At 48.3% G+C, this 13,864-nt stretch overlaps 2 protein-coding genes across 2 annotated transcripts in view; one reads left to right on the forward strand and one right to left on the reverse strand.

The window, feature by feature from the left end:
* The window catches only part of cacna2d4a (calcium channel, voltage-dependent, alpha 2/delta subunit 4a), a 320,994-nt gene that overhangs the window by 77,207 nt on the left and 229,923 nt on the right, over nt 1–13,864 (forward strand). The window lies entirely within an intron of this gene.
* lrtm2a (leucine-rich repeats and transmembrane domains 2a) overlaps nt 6,032–13,864 on the reverse strand; it is a 67,696-nt gene continuing 59,863 nt past the window's right edge. The window contains exons 3-4 of the mRNA XM_071331828.1: nt 12,196–12,792; nt 6,032–7,939 (exon numbers count right to left, since the gene is read on the reverse strand). Of these exons, the coding sequence (XP_071187929.1) occupies nt 7,452–7,939; nt 12,196–12,792 (1,085 nt within the window). The 3' untranslated portion in view covers nt 6,032–7,451. The remainder of the gene's footprint in view (nt 7,940–12,195; nt 12,793–13,864) is intronic.

The raw sequence follows: 13,864 nt of genomic DNA on the forward strand, positions 1-13,864 counted from the left end.
ATAAACACTTTCCCATTTCCGTTATGTTCCCTGTCAAACTAAACTCCTCACATCAACCCTGCCTACATGTTTTTCTGCTCAGCGTGCTGATTGGTGAATAGGCTCCTGTTGATGACTTCTCTAATCAGTGTTATAACCTTGACACCCAGCCAAGCAGCGGTACTCCAGCAGTTTGGAGTGCGGATACTACTTACAGTGTGTGTGTGTGTGTGTGTGTGTGTGTGTGTGTGTGTGTGTGTGTGTGTGTGTGTGTGTGTGTGTGTGTGTGTGTGTGTGTGTGTGTGTGTGTGTGTGTGTGTGTGTGTGTGTGTGTGTGTGTGTGTGCGTTCTCAAGTGTTTGGATGGTGTAGCTAGGTAACTAGTCTACTCGGGGGTTGCTCTGACTGCAGAAACACAGCTACTGGGCACATCTCGCACACACAGGAAGGAAGTGTGTGTTGTGAATGTTTTATGACCACTGTGCTATTCTGTTCCCCCATCACGGGCTCAGCATGTGAAGCAGAGAATGCATGGCCTCACCAACAAGAGAAAGAATCAAATATGCGTGGGTGGGTGGGTGGGTGGGTGTGCTATTTGACTGTTCTTTGTGAATTCACAGAACTCAGAAGAGGAGTGGTTAAAGGAAGACTATTTATGCAGTATGAATCTTTAGGAAAGGGTTTACTGGGTTAATGCAGTATGTGTCTTTAGGAAAGGGTTTACTGGGTTAATGCAGTATGTGTCTTTAGGATAGGGTTTACTGGGTTAATGCAGTATGTGTCTTTAGGATAGGGTTTACTGTGTTAATGCAGTATGTATCTTTAGGATAGGGTTTACTGGGTTAATGCAGTATGTGTCTTTAGGATAGGGTTTACTGGGTTAATGCAGTATGTGTCTTTAGGATAGGGTTTACTGGGTTAATGCAGTATGAATCTTTAGGATAGGGTTTACTGGGTTAATGCAGTATGTATCTTTAGGATAGGGTTTACTGGGTTAATGCAGTATGAATCTTTAGGATAGGGTTTACTGGGTTAATGCAGTATGTATCTTTAGGATAGGGTTTACTGGGTTAATGCAGTATGTATCTTTAGGATAGGGTTTACTGGGTTAATGCAGTATGTATCTTTAGGATAGGGTTTACTGGGTTAATGCAGTATGTATCTTTAGGATAGGGTTTACTGGGTTAATGCAGTATGTGTCTTTAGGATAGGGTTTACTGGGTTAATGCAGTATGTGTCTTTAGGATAGGGTTTACTGGGTTAATGCAGTATGTATCTTTAGGATAGGGTTTACTGGGTGAGGACTGTTTGAGGACTTTATGAATGCTTATGAGGATGTTATGAATACTTATGAGACTTTATTCATGTTTATGAGGACTTTATGAATGCTTATGAGAGTTTATTCATGTTTATGAAGACTCATGGATGCTTATGAGGATGTTATGAATGCTTATGAGACTTTATTCATGTTTATGAGGACTTTATGAATGCTTATGAGGACTTTATGAATGTTTATGAGGACGTTATGAATGCTTATGAGGACGTTATGAATGCTTATGAGGACTTTATAAATGCTCTATAAATTCTTATTCCAGACAAAACATCTTAAGGAAATACATTCTTTATTCATTTTTTTAAACATTTCAACATTTTTTTATACACAGCCCACAAATGTTATTTCAAACAGCTTGTTATCTTGAGCAAAAAATAAAGAAGCATTTTAGTATCATCCCTTTATAGGTTCATTATAACAATCTTAGAAAAAAACGACAGATAGGTAAATAAATAGATAGATAATAAAATATAGAATAAATGAATGGTAGGTAAAATTAAATAATAAAGCAGAATAGAGGAGATTCATCCAGGCCCACTTCAAGGGGCAACGCTCTCTCTCTCTCTCTCTCTCTCTCTCTCTCTCTCTCTCTCTCTCTCTCTCTCTCTCTCTCTCTCTCTCTCTCTCTCTCTCTCTCTCTCTCTCTCTCTCACTTTATCTCTCTCGCTCTCTCTCTTTCTATCTTTTTTCTCCCAACATGAGTATAAACAACAGCCACATCATTGTGCTTCATCCATACCAACAGATCCCAGACCTGGGTTACGTCCCAAATGGCAACCCTATTCCCTATCTAGTGCTCACACTCTGGTCATAGGTAGTGCCTTATGTAAGGAATAGGTTGCTATTTGGGACGCCGGCCTGTATTCACATTAATAGGGATTATTAACCACTAGATCATAGCCGTGCTAGCCTGAGTACCAGTCTGTTGGTGCCATCATGCCAACTACTTGTCACTCGTTGTCACGCTAAAACATGTTTAGCTTGACAATGACAGCAATAAGTTAAGTTGACAAGGGAACAAACAGATCTGGGATCAGGTTAGAGCCATCCTGTCTTTGGGGATGCGTTCAATATAACGTTAGTGTTTTATTGTTGTTGATGACCCTTGTTGATTGACAGTTGGTTAGTTGAGGAAAATCCTCCTATAGTACACTACACATGTGCGTCGCAGCCTTGATTCTCAGTGACAGCATTGCAACGGTCTATGTGAATGCGTAAACCAGTATTATACTACGAGCTGCACTGACAGGAACGCAGCAGGGTCATTTCATCACCCATAATCCTTATCTTCGGGGATAGTTAGTTCATGTTATAATAGTATTTACCACAATCAACACAACAATAAAGACGACAGGGTTTTATAGCAACTCATCGCTCTTATGCTTTCGACTTATTTCAGTAATAATTTTTTAATTTTATTCAGAAGACACTGTTCAGAAAATGTCTAGACATTGTATTATATTACTTGATACATATGTACTATTATATAGAACTTGTTTTGGATATGTAATGAGTTAACGACAAACATATAGGAACTCTGACAGCGCGTACAGACGTCTTAGGCATTGAGACCGTTCAAAGCAGCGAGGTTGTTGAAGCACCCTGATCAAATCTCGTGTTTAATTCAGAATGAAGAAAGAAGAGACGAAAATTATATATATATATATATATATAAAATATAAAATATATATATATAATATTGTCACACATAAAATTGCTCTTTTTCTCACGTTATTTCAAGGTCAAAGAATGATTTGATATTTCCTCATTCACACACGCCAGTTCCTTTCGTGCACCATGCTATGCTCCCTTCTACCTCTGGGTGGCACTGTTGCTACCCAGATCTGCGTACACGTGTTGGATTCAGCTTTCTGTGGATTTAGTCCTTTGGTAATTATAATGTTGACAGGGAGTATGTAAATATACTGCTCCTATACATTCCTATTAGTATTATATCAACCATGACCCTTCCTAATAATAACAGAGAGAGAAAAAGGGAGGAAATCAGACAGAGAGAGAGTTGATTCTTGCAGGATGAGAGATACAGTATGATAGTGTTGGAGCAGCATGAGGTATGATGGCTTAACACACAACTGTCTCCTTACAGGATTGACTACTTTGTGTGTGTGTGTCACAGGCTTATATCCTCCATTTAAACCATACCATCCATATCAGGGCTTCTCTCTGTGTCTCTGTCTCTGTCTCTGTCTCTGTCTCTGTCTCTATCTCTCTGTCTCTGTCTCTCTGTCTCTGTCTCTCTCTCTCTCTGTCTCTCTCTCTCTCTGTCTCTCTCTCTCTCTCTGTCTCTCTCTGTCTCTCTCTCTGTCTCTCTCTCTCTCTGTCTCTCTCTGTCTCTCTCTCTCTCTCTCTGTCTCTGTCTCTGTCTCTCTCTGTCTCTGTCTCTGTCTCTCCCTCCCTCCCCCCTGACAGTCTTTATTTCATACCAGAGCTGTATAGTGAAACTTGATATATGTTAATATTGATTATGATATTGTTGCATGGATCTGGATCCATCAACACTACACACTGTAGTACATGGGTGGTACAGGGTAGTAAGGGGTGGTACAGGGTAGTACGGGGTGTAACAGGGTAGTATGGTGTGGTACAGGGTAGTACGGGGTAGTACATGGGTGGTACAGGGTAGTAAGGGGTGGTACAGGGTAGTACGGGGTAGTACATGGGTGGTACAGGGTAGTAAGGGGTGGTACAGGGTAGTACGGGGTAGTATGGGGTGGTACGGGATAGTACGGGGTGGTACAGGGTGGTACAGGGTGGTACAGGGTAGTACGGGGTGGTACATGGGTGGTACAGGGTGGTACGGGATAGTACGGGGTGGTACAGGGTGGTACAGGGTAGTACGGGGTGGTACGGGATAGTACGGGATAGTACGGGGTGGTACAGGGTAGTACGGGGTGGTACATGGGTGGTACAGGGTGGTACGGGATAGTACGGGGTGGTACAGGGTGGTACAGGGTAGTACGGGGTGGTACGGGATAGTACGGGGTGGTACGGGGTGGTACAGGGTGGTACAGGGTGGTACAGGGTGGTACATGGGTGGTACGGGATAGTACGGGGTGGTACGGGATAGTACGGGGTGGTACAGGGTGGTACAGGGTAGTACAGGGTGGTACGGGATAGTACGGGGTGGTACAGGGTGGTACAGGGTAGTACGGGGTGGTACATGGGTGGTACAGGGTGGTACATGGGTGGTACGGGATAGTACGGGGTGGTACAGGGTGGTACAGGGTGGTACGGGATAGTACGGGGTGGTACAGGGTGGTACAGGGTGGTACGGGATAGTACGGGGTGGTATGGGGTGGTACAGGGTAGTACGGGGTGGTACAGGGTGGTATGGGGTGGTACATGGGTGGTACAGGGTGGTACATGGGTGGTACAGGGTGGTACAGGGTAGTACGGGATGGTACAGGGTAGTACGGGGTGGTACAGGGTGGTATGGGGTGGTACATGGGTGGTACAGGGTGGTACATGGGTGGTACGACATGACAGTTTTAGAGGATGTTCTTGCTGTCCCAGAAGTGACCATTGGAAAGATAGAAGATGATCTCTCTAATACATCCCTATGGCCCAAACCCAAATGATTTATCACATCTCTATGGCCCAAACCCAAATGATTTATCACATCTCTATGGCCCAAACCCAAATGATTTATCACATCTCTATGGCCCAAACCCAAATGATTTATCACATCCCTATGGCCCAAACCCAAATGATTTTACCACCGCGACAGCAAACCTGATCAATGATTGGTCCCTCAACACAGATTCTACTTCCTACTTCCTGTCCCTCTAGGTCACATGATCACATGTTTTGCTATGATGCTAAAGGAACAACAGAACACATACCGGTAATTAGTAAGTAAGCAACATTACAAACAAAGTAAACAAACATAGATTAATGAGGCAAATAACAAGGACTTCATATGGAAAAGTACTTTATCATTCTGAACTATAGACTCTTCGTATTCCCTCTTTCCTTATAACATGTGTCCCAAATGGCCCCATAGGGCTCTAGCTAAAAGTAGTGCACTGCATTGGGAATAGGGTGCATCCCATTTCATCCCATACATCCCATTTCATCCCCATACCTCCCATTTCATCCCATACATCCCATACATCCCATTTCATCCCATTTCATCCCATTTCATCCCATACATCCCCATACCTCCCATTTCATCCCATACATCCCCATACCTCCCATTTCATCCCATTTCATCCCATTTCATCCCATACATCCCCATACCTCCCATTTCATCCCATACATCCCCATACCTCCCATTTCATCCCCATACATCCCCATACATCCCATACATCCCATTTCATCCCATACATCCCATATCCCATACATCCCATACATCCCATACATCCCATACATCCCCATACATCCCATTTCATCCCCATACATCCCCATACATCCCCATTCATCCCATACATCCCCATACATCCCATACATCCCATACATCCCATACATCCCATACCTCCCATTTCATCCCATTTGATCTGTCTCTAGTTCTCTTTCATCACTATCCGCCTGTTTATCTACCATCATATTAAGATCTGTTATCAAGACACGCCTCCCAAGCTACTATGGAATCCTGGGTAGTATTCCGTTGGTCTCATTCCACTTCACAGAGAACTGTGGTACTGTACGTGGGTTATTACCCATTTAACAACAACACAACTGGATTCAGTTAGTAGCTACCTTTTTGTTACCAACATCGCTAGCAAGACTGTATACCGGTAGGGTTTTGTCAGAGCAAATCTAACCAGCTCTAAAACGTTACAGGATATCAGGTTATCACCCAAACAAAACCAACAAAACCAAATGAAAAACTGACACGGGACCAAATGAATGTTTATCAACAACCAGGAGTTGGGTCACTGCATGTAACAGAGGTCATATTAAATCATCTAAACCATAGAGCAGTATAGAATCATATACGCTTTGTTTGTCCAGACAATTCAGGGCTGGGGGAAGATCCTGCTCGTTAGTAGGAGAGGTTGATGTCCATCCATGGAGATTACACAGAGAGGGAAGAGAGGAGAGAAGTCCCCACAACGGGTGTGTGTTCCTCCAGAAGGTGGGAACAGAGGGATGAAAGGGAGGGAGGGAGGGAGGAGGAGGGAAGAGAGGAGAGAAGTCCCCACAACGGGTGTGTGTTCCTCCAGAAGGTGGGAACAGAGGGATGAAAGGGAGGGAGGGAGGGAGGGAGGGAGGAGGAGGGAAGAGGAGAAGTCCCCACAACGGTTGTGTACTCTTACAGCAGGTGGGAACACAGGGATGGAGGGATAAAACGGAGGGAGGGATAAAAGACAATAGCAGCATCTTTTAATCCCTTGTTTTTTTTAAATATCCCTCTGAGCGTCTGGTCATCCCTCCATCTCAGAGAACAACAGGAGGGAGAGGACAGAGAGAACCAGGCCATCCCTCCATCTCAGAGAACAACAGGAGGGAGAGGACAGAGAGAACCAGGCCATCCCTCCATCTCAGAGAACAACAGGAGGGAGAGGACAGAGAGAATCAGGCCATCCCTCCATCTCAGAGAACAACAGGAGGGAGAGGACAGAGAGAACCAGGCCATCCCTCCATCTCAGAGAACAACAGGAGGGAGAGGACAGAGAGAATCAGGCCATCCCTCCATCTCAGAGAACAACAGGAGGGAGAGGACAGAGAGAACCAGGCCATCCCTCCACCATGTCCTGCCAGACCAGACCATGCTAAATCAGACCAGTCCAGACCAAACCAGACCCAGTTCTTGTTTCTGCGGGGCTGTGGGGTTTCTGGGCTGAGGGATAGAGAAGGGTCATTGAAGGTTCAGAGTTTGTTGATCACCCTATCAGACGGTTGTCTAGTGGTCTGACACGTTCATGTCTGTCTCATCTCATCTCAGAATGAGAACAGGGTTCAGAACGGAGGAGAGGACCCATTGTGATTGTCGTTTGGTGGAGATAGAGAAGTCAGTAGCAGGAGCTGGTTAGTTTCAGGGGGAGAGGAGGAGGAGGAGGAGAAGGAGGAGGAGGAGGAGGAGAAGCGGCGCAGTAGGACAGCATCCAGAGAGAAGAAAAGGGAGGGAGAGGAGGAATAATTCAACCCTGCCCCCTGACCTCCAACCCCTGACCCCTCTATGCCACAGAGGAGATCTGCTTGTCCTCAGGGTCTGCGTCGCCCTCCCCGTCTCCCATCAGCGGCTGCCTCTTCTTCAGCTCTCGTTGATACTTGGCCATGAGCGAGGCATAGATACATCCGTAGGCCGCTGCCCCCACCATCATGATACACACGATGCCACACACCACCCCGGCTATCACCACCGTCCCGATGGCCCTGCGCACGCTCACCGGCTGGTAGCGCCGCCGCACACAGTCCGGGACGGGCACCAGGTCGCCCGCAGCGGGGACTTCGGATGTGGGGGCTCCGCCGGTGCCTCCGGGGCCGGTAGTTCGGCCGCAGGGCGGGGACGAGCCTTCTTTTCCTCCGCTCCGCGTCCCCCCTCCTCCTCTGTTCTCGTCATCCAGTTGGAGGCAGTAGTTGAACATCTCCACTGGAACGCCACGGATGTCCCGCCCTCGCAGGTCCTTAGGGAGGGTACACTCCACACCATCTACCTTACCACCTGATAGAGGACAGAGAGAAGGGGGGAGAGAGAGAGGGGAGAGGGGGGATAGAGGACAGAGAGAGGGGGAGAGAATGGGAGAGAGGGGAGAGGGGGGATAGAGGACAGAGAGAGGGGGAGAGAAGGGGAGAGGGGGGAGAGCGGGGAGAGCGGGGAAAGAGGACAGAGAGAGGGGGAGAGAGAGGGGAGAGGGGGGATAGAGGACAGAGAGAGAGGGGGATAGAGCACAGAGAGAAGGGGATAGAGAGAGGGAGAGGGGGGATAGAGGACAGAGAGAGGGGGAGAGAAGGGGAGAGAGAGAGAGGGGGGAGAGCGGGGAAAGAGGACAGAGAGAGGGGAAGAGGGGGGATAGAGGACAGAGAGAGAGAGGGGAGAGGGGGATAGAGGACAGAGAGAAGGGGAGAGAAGGGGATAGAGGACAGAGAGAAGGAGAGAGAAGGGGAGAGAGGAGGGATAGAGGGCAGAGAGAAGGAGAGAGAAGGGGAGAGAGGGGGGATAGAGGACAGAGAGAAGGAGAGAGAAGGGGAGAGAGGGGGGATAGAGGGCAGAGAGAGAGAGGGGAGAGAGGGGGGATAGAGGACAGAGAGAAGGAGAGAGAAGGGGAGAGAGGGGGGATAGAGGGCAGAGAGAAGGAGAGAGAAGGGGAGAGAGGGGGGATAGAGGGCAGAGAGAAGGGGAGAGAAGGGGAGAGAGGGGGGATAGAGAGCAGAGAGAAGGAGAGAGAAGGGGAGAGAGGGGGGATAGAGGGCAGAGAGAAGGGGAGAGAAGGGGAGAGAGGGGGGATAGAGGACAGAGAGAAGGAGAGAGAAGGGGAGAGAGGGGGGATAGAGGACAGAGAGAAGGAGAGAGAAGGGGAGAGAGGGGGGATAGAGGACAGAGAGAAGGGGAGAGAAGGGGAGAGAGGGGGGATAGAGGACAGAGAGAAGGGGAGAGAGAGGGGAGAGAGGGGGGATAGAGGGCAGAGAGAAGGGGACAGAGAAAAATAAAATGTTATTCAGAGTAAAAGCATCAGATGGTATTCAGAGAGAGAGAGAGACAGAGAGAGACAGAGAGACTGAGAGAGACAGAGTGACAGAGAGAGTGAGAGAGAGAGAATTACCACCACACATCAGTCATCATCCTCCTGGTAAGTAAACAAGTCTGCAGTTTCATCAGAATGAATACAAATAAATGGCAACTGGCAGCCATTGTGGAGCCATGGGGGGTGTATGGTGGAACCAAGGGAAGGTCACAGCTAGCATGCAACAATTCCACTCCACTCTACAGTGACTGCTCTCTGTCTGACTGACACTCAGGGTCTGCTGGCTGTATAACTGTCTGACAGGATCGGTGAAGCCCTCTAATATGTCAGTCTTTCCATGTTGAATCGGAGATGGCCTCAACTAAAGCCCTTGGATAATTGATGAGATGACATCATAGCTACAGCGAGTGTCTGGACCAGGGTGTGGACGTGCCTCAGGGGAAGATCTAGCTATGTGTGTGAGGGGGTGTGTGTCTCAGTCAACATAAGGATTAGGTGACTCATTTGTTGTCCCTAAGGGAGGGAGGGAGGGAGGGAGGGAGGGAGGGAGGGAGGGAGGGAGGGAGGGAGGGCACATGCCGCGTTTGTCTCAACATGTGTCAGGGATGAACGTCTTGCAACGGAACCATTTTATTTACCAACAAACACGCCCACTCATACTGTGGTTGAAACAGATGACTTGGCCCCAGCTACTCCTTCTAAAGGAAGGGTACTAACAGAAGCTCCAGGAATAGAGGGGATCCAGCGGGGAGAAGAGCCCCAATCTGAGGCCTGTCTCTGGGTATATGCTCTCCCTCTCCCCCTCTCCTCTCCCGGATGTGATGTGGGGGCAGATGGGTATCAGGAACATGGGTGAAAACATGGACCATGCTCTCTCACTTCGTCACCTCAAACACGCGCACACACACACACACACACACACACACACACACACACACACACACACACACACACACACGGACCTGCCTACACTCTCTCTCCGTCACTTTAAATGGCCTCATAAATACTGAAGAGGGATGCGCCGGTCCTTCTGACAGTTTACTACTGGAAGTGTCAGCTTTATTTTTCAACCATTTAGTTTATCTAGCTGTCGATTTATGGTATTCCCTTGTAAGAGTGTGGAGTAAATTCTCCCCGGGCGAGAAGCCGAGAAGCCGAGAAGTCTCAGAGCTGGTAGGTTTTCACTGTCCGAGACGGGGATGTAAGTCTCAGAGCTGGTAGGTTTTCACTGTCCGAGACGGGGATGTAAGTCTCAGAGCTGGTAGGATTTCACTGTCCGAGACGGGGATGTAAGTCTCAGAGCTGGTAGGTTTTCACTGTCCGAGACGGGGATGTAAGTCTCAGAGCTGGTAGGTTTTCACTGTCCGAGACGGGGATGTAAGTCTCAGAGCTGGTAGGTTTTCACTGTCCGAGACGGGGATGTAAGTCTCAGAGCTGGTAGGTTTTCACTGTCCGAGACGGGGATGTAAGTCTCAGAGCTGGTAGGTTTTCACTGTCCGAGACGGGGATGTAAGTCTCAGAGCTGGTAGGTTTTCACTGTCCGAGACAGGGATGTAAGTCTCAGAGCTGGTAGGTTTTCACTGTCCGAGACGGGGATGTAAGTCTCAGAGCTGGTAGGTTTTCACTGTCCGAGACGGGGATGTAAGTCTCAGAGCTGGTAGGTTTTCACTGTCCGAGACGGTGATGTAAGTCTCAGAGCTGGAAGGTTTTCACTGTCCGAGACGGTGATGTAAGTCTCAGAGCTGGTAGGTTTTCACTGTCCGAGACGGTGATGTAAGTCTCAGAGCTGGTAGGTTTTCACTGTCCGAGACGGTGATGTAAGTCTCAGAGCTGGTAGGTTTTCACTGTCCGAGACAGGGATGTAAGTCTCAGAGCTGGTAGGTTTTCACTGTCCGAGACGGGGATGTAAGTCTCAGAGCTGGTAGGTTTTCACTGTCCGAGACGGGGATGTAAGTCTCAGAGCTGGTAGGTTTTCACTGTCCGAGACGGGGATGTAAGTCTCAGAGCTGGTAGGTTTTCACTGTCCGAGACGGTGATGTAAGTCTCAGAGCTGGAAGGTTTTCACTGTCCGAGACGGTGATGTAAGTCTCAGAGCTGGTAGGTTTTCACTGTCCGAGACGGGGATGTAAGTCTCAGAGCTGGTAGGATTTCACTGTCCGAGACGGGGATGTAAGTCTCAGAGCTGGTAGGTTTTCACTGTCCGAGACGGGGATGTAACGATGGGTCAGGACATGGAGAGAGGGCATTAGAAAATCATGAGGGCTAAAAGCTACGGCTGTCTGTTAGGACGGTACCTGGCTGTTAGGACGGTACCTGTCTGTTAGGACGGTACCTGACTGTTAGGACGGTACCTGGCTGTTAGGACGGTACCTGTCTGTTAGGACGGTACCTGGCTGTTAGGACGGTACCTGGCTGTTAGGACGGTACCTGTCTGTTAGTACGGTACCTGTCTGTTAGGACGGTACCTGGCTGTTAGAATGGTACCTGGCTGTTAGGACGGTTCCTGTCTGTTAGGACGGTACCTGGCTGTTAGGGCGGTACCTGGCTGTTAGGACTGTCTGTTAGGACGGTACCTGGCTGTTAGGACGGTACCTGTCTGTTAGGACGGTTCCTGTCTGTTACAATGCCACAACAGAAGGAGATCACTTTGGCTAGAATATTAGATTAGATTCAACTTTATTGTCATTGAACAAGTACAAGTACAACGAAATGCACTTAGCATCTGACCAGTTGTGCAAATAAAAGAGTACAAAAAATGTACAAGTGAACCAATTAGGTACAATGTGTGTCATTAAGTGGGATGTATAAATGTGCAATGAAGACACATTGAAAGTACTAGGAGGCATGCAACAGAAATGCAGCGATAGCAGCAATGAGGTCACCGAGCTAGACATGGATATACATCTCCAAGAAAGGAGATTCTTTGACATTGCCATAGGCCTGTAAAACCTGAGACTCTCCTCTAAATCTACCCCACCAAACCAACTCCTAACTGGGGTAGAGTATATAGAAATACACAGGTGGATTCCCAAAGGACTGCTTAGCAGTAAGTAGTTAGTAGAGTGTAGAAGAGTCGACTTGAGTACAGTAAAGTAAAGACTGTATCATTTACAGGAAGTAATTCTAAACATACAGGAGACCCCTCCACCCTCTCACCCTCCCTCCTTCACAAACCCTGACCCTGACCCCAAACCAACCCTGACCCTGACCCCAAACCAACCCTTCAGTCTCTCACCTCTGTACAGCAGCCACTCCATCCAGTGCTTGAAGTCCCTCAGGTTGCAGTCACACTCCCAGGGGTTAGCCCCCAGCTGAAGATACTGGAGGTTAGCTAGGGGCTCGAAGGCTGCTCTGTCCAGGGCATGGAGCCTGTTCCCAGCCACGGAGAGCCACATCAGCCCCTGCAGCTCATCCAGCAGACCCAGGGGGACATCAGACAGCCCGTTGAGGGAGACATCTAGCTTCCTCAGCCCCACCAGCCCCTGGAAGAGATCCTTATCCAAGGCCCTGAGACTGTTGTTGTGGAGGGTCAGATCTGATAGATTCCCCAGGTCCTTAAAGAGCGCCGGGGGTAGATCATCCAGGTAGTTGTTGGAGAGATCCAGTCGCTCCAGGGAGGTGAGGTTAGCGAAGGACCCTGGGCCCAGGGAGGAGAGGTGGTTGTTGGGCAGCAGGAGGGTGCGGACGGTGACGGGGAGATGGGTGAGGGCGGGCATGGAGAGCAGGCCACGCCCGCTGCAGTCTACGTCGGTGGCGTTGCAGAGGCAGGTCGGAGGACAGGCGGTGGTTAGATCCACCAGGGAAGACAGGACACACAGGAGACACAGCAGAACTGGAGACCGACGGAGAGAGAAAGGGTCAGAGGTCAATAAGGCAGAAACCAATCTCCCTGTGAAATGATTGTACATTGCAGAGCGCAACTGAAGAGAGAGAGGGACAGAGACAAAGATACAGTGTTAGAGAGAGACCCACATGACCATAAAGATACAGGGTTAGAGAGAGAGACCCACATGACCATAAAGATACAGGATTAGAGAGAGAGACCCGTTTCCCATGCCAATAAAGCCCCTTGAATTGAATTGAATTGAATTGAGAGACCCACATGACCATAAAGATACAGGGTTAGAGAGAGAGAGACCCACATGACCATAAAGATACAGGGCTAGAGAGAGAGACCCACATGACCATAAAGATACAGGGTTAGAGAGAGAGAGACCCACATGACCATAAAGATACAGGGCTAGAGAGAGAGACCCACATGACCATAAAGATACAGGGTTAGAGAGAGAGAGACCCACATGACCATAAAGATACAGGGCTAGAGAGAGACCCACATGACCATAAAGATACAGGGTTAGAGAGAGAGAGACCCACATGACCATAAAGATACAGGGTTAGAGAGAGAGAACCACATGACCATAAAGATACAGGGTTAGAGAGAGACCCACATGACCATAAAGATACAGGGTTAGAGAGAGACCCACATGACCATAAAGATACAGGGTTAGAGAGAGACCCACATGTCCATAAAGATACAGGGTTAGAGAGAGAAACCCACATGACCATAAAGATACAGGGTTAGAGAGAGAGACCCACATGACCATAAAGATACAGGGTTAGAGAGAGACCCACATGACCATAAGATACAAGGTTAGAGAGAGAGACCCACATGACCATAAAGATACAGGGTTAGAGAGAGACCCACATGACCATAAAGATACAGGGTTAGAGAGAGACCCACATGACCATAAAGATACGGGGTTAGAGAGAGACCCACATGACCATAAAGATACAGGGTCAGAGAGAGAGGCCCACATGACCATAAAGATACAGGGTTAGAGAGAGACCCTCATGGCCATAAAGATACAGGGTTAGAGAGAGACCCACATGGCCATAAAGATACA

Source organism: Salvelinus alpinus, chromosome 11 (genome assembly GCF_045679555.1).
Source record: "Salvelinus alpinus chromosome 11, SLU_Salpinus.1, whole genome shotgun sequence".
Classification (NCBI taxonomy): Eukaryota; Metazoa; Chordata; class Actinopteri; order Salmoniformes; family Salmonidae; genus Salvelinus; species Salvelinus alpinus.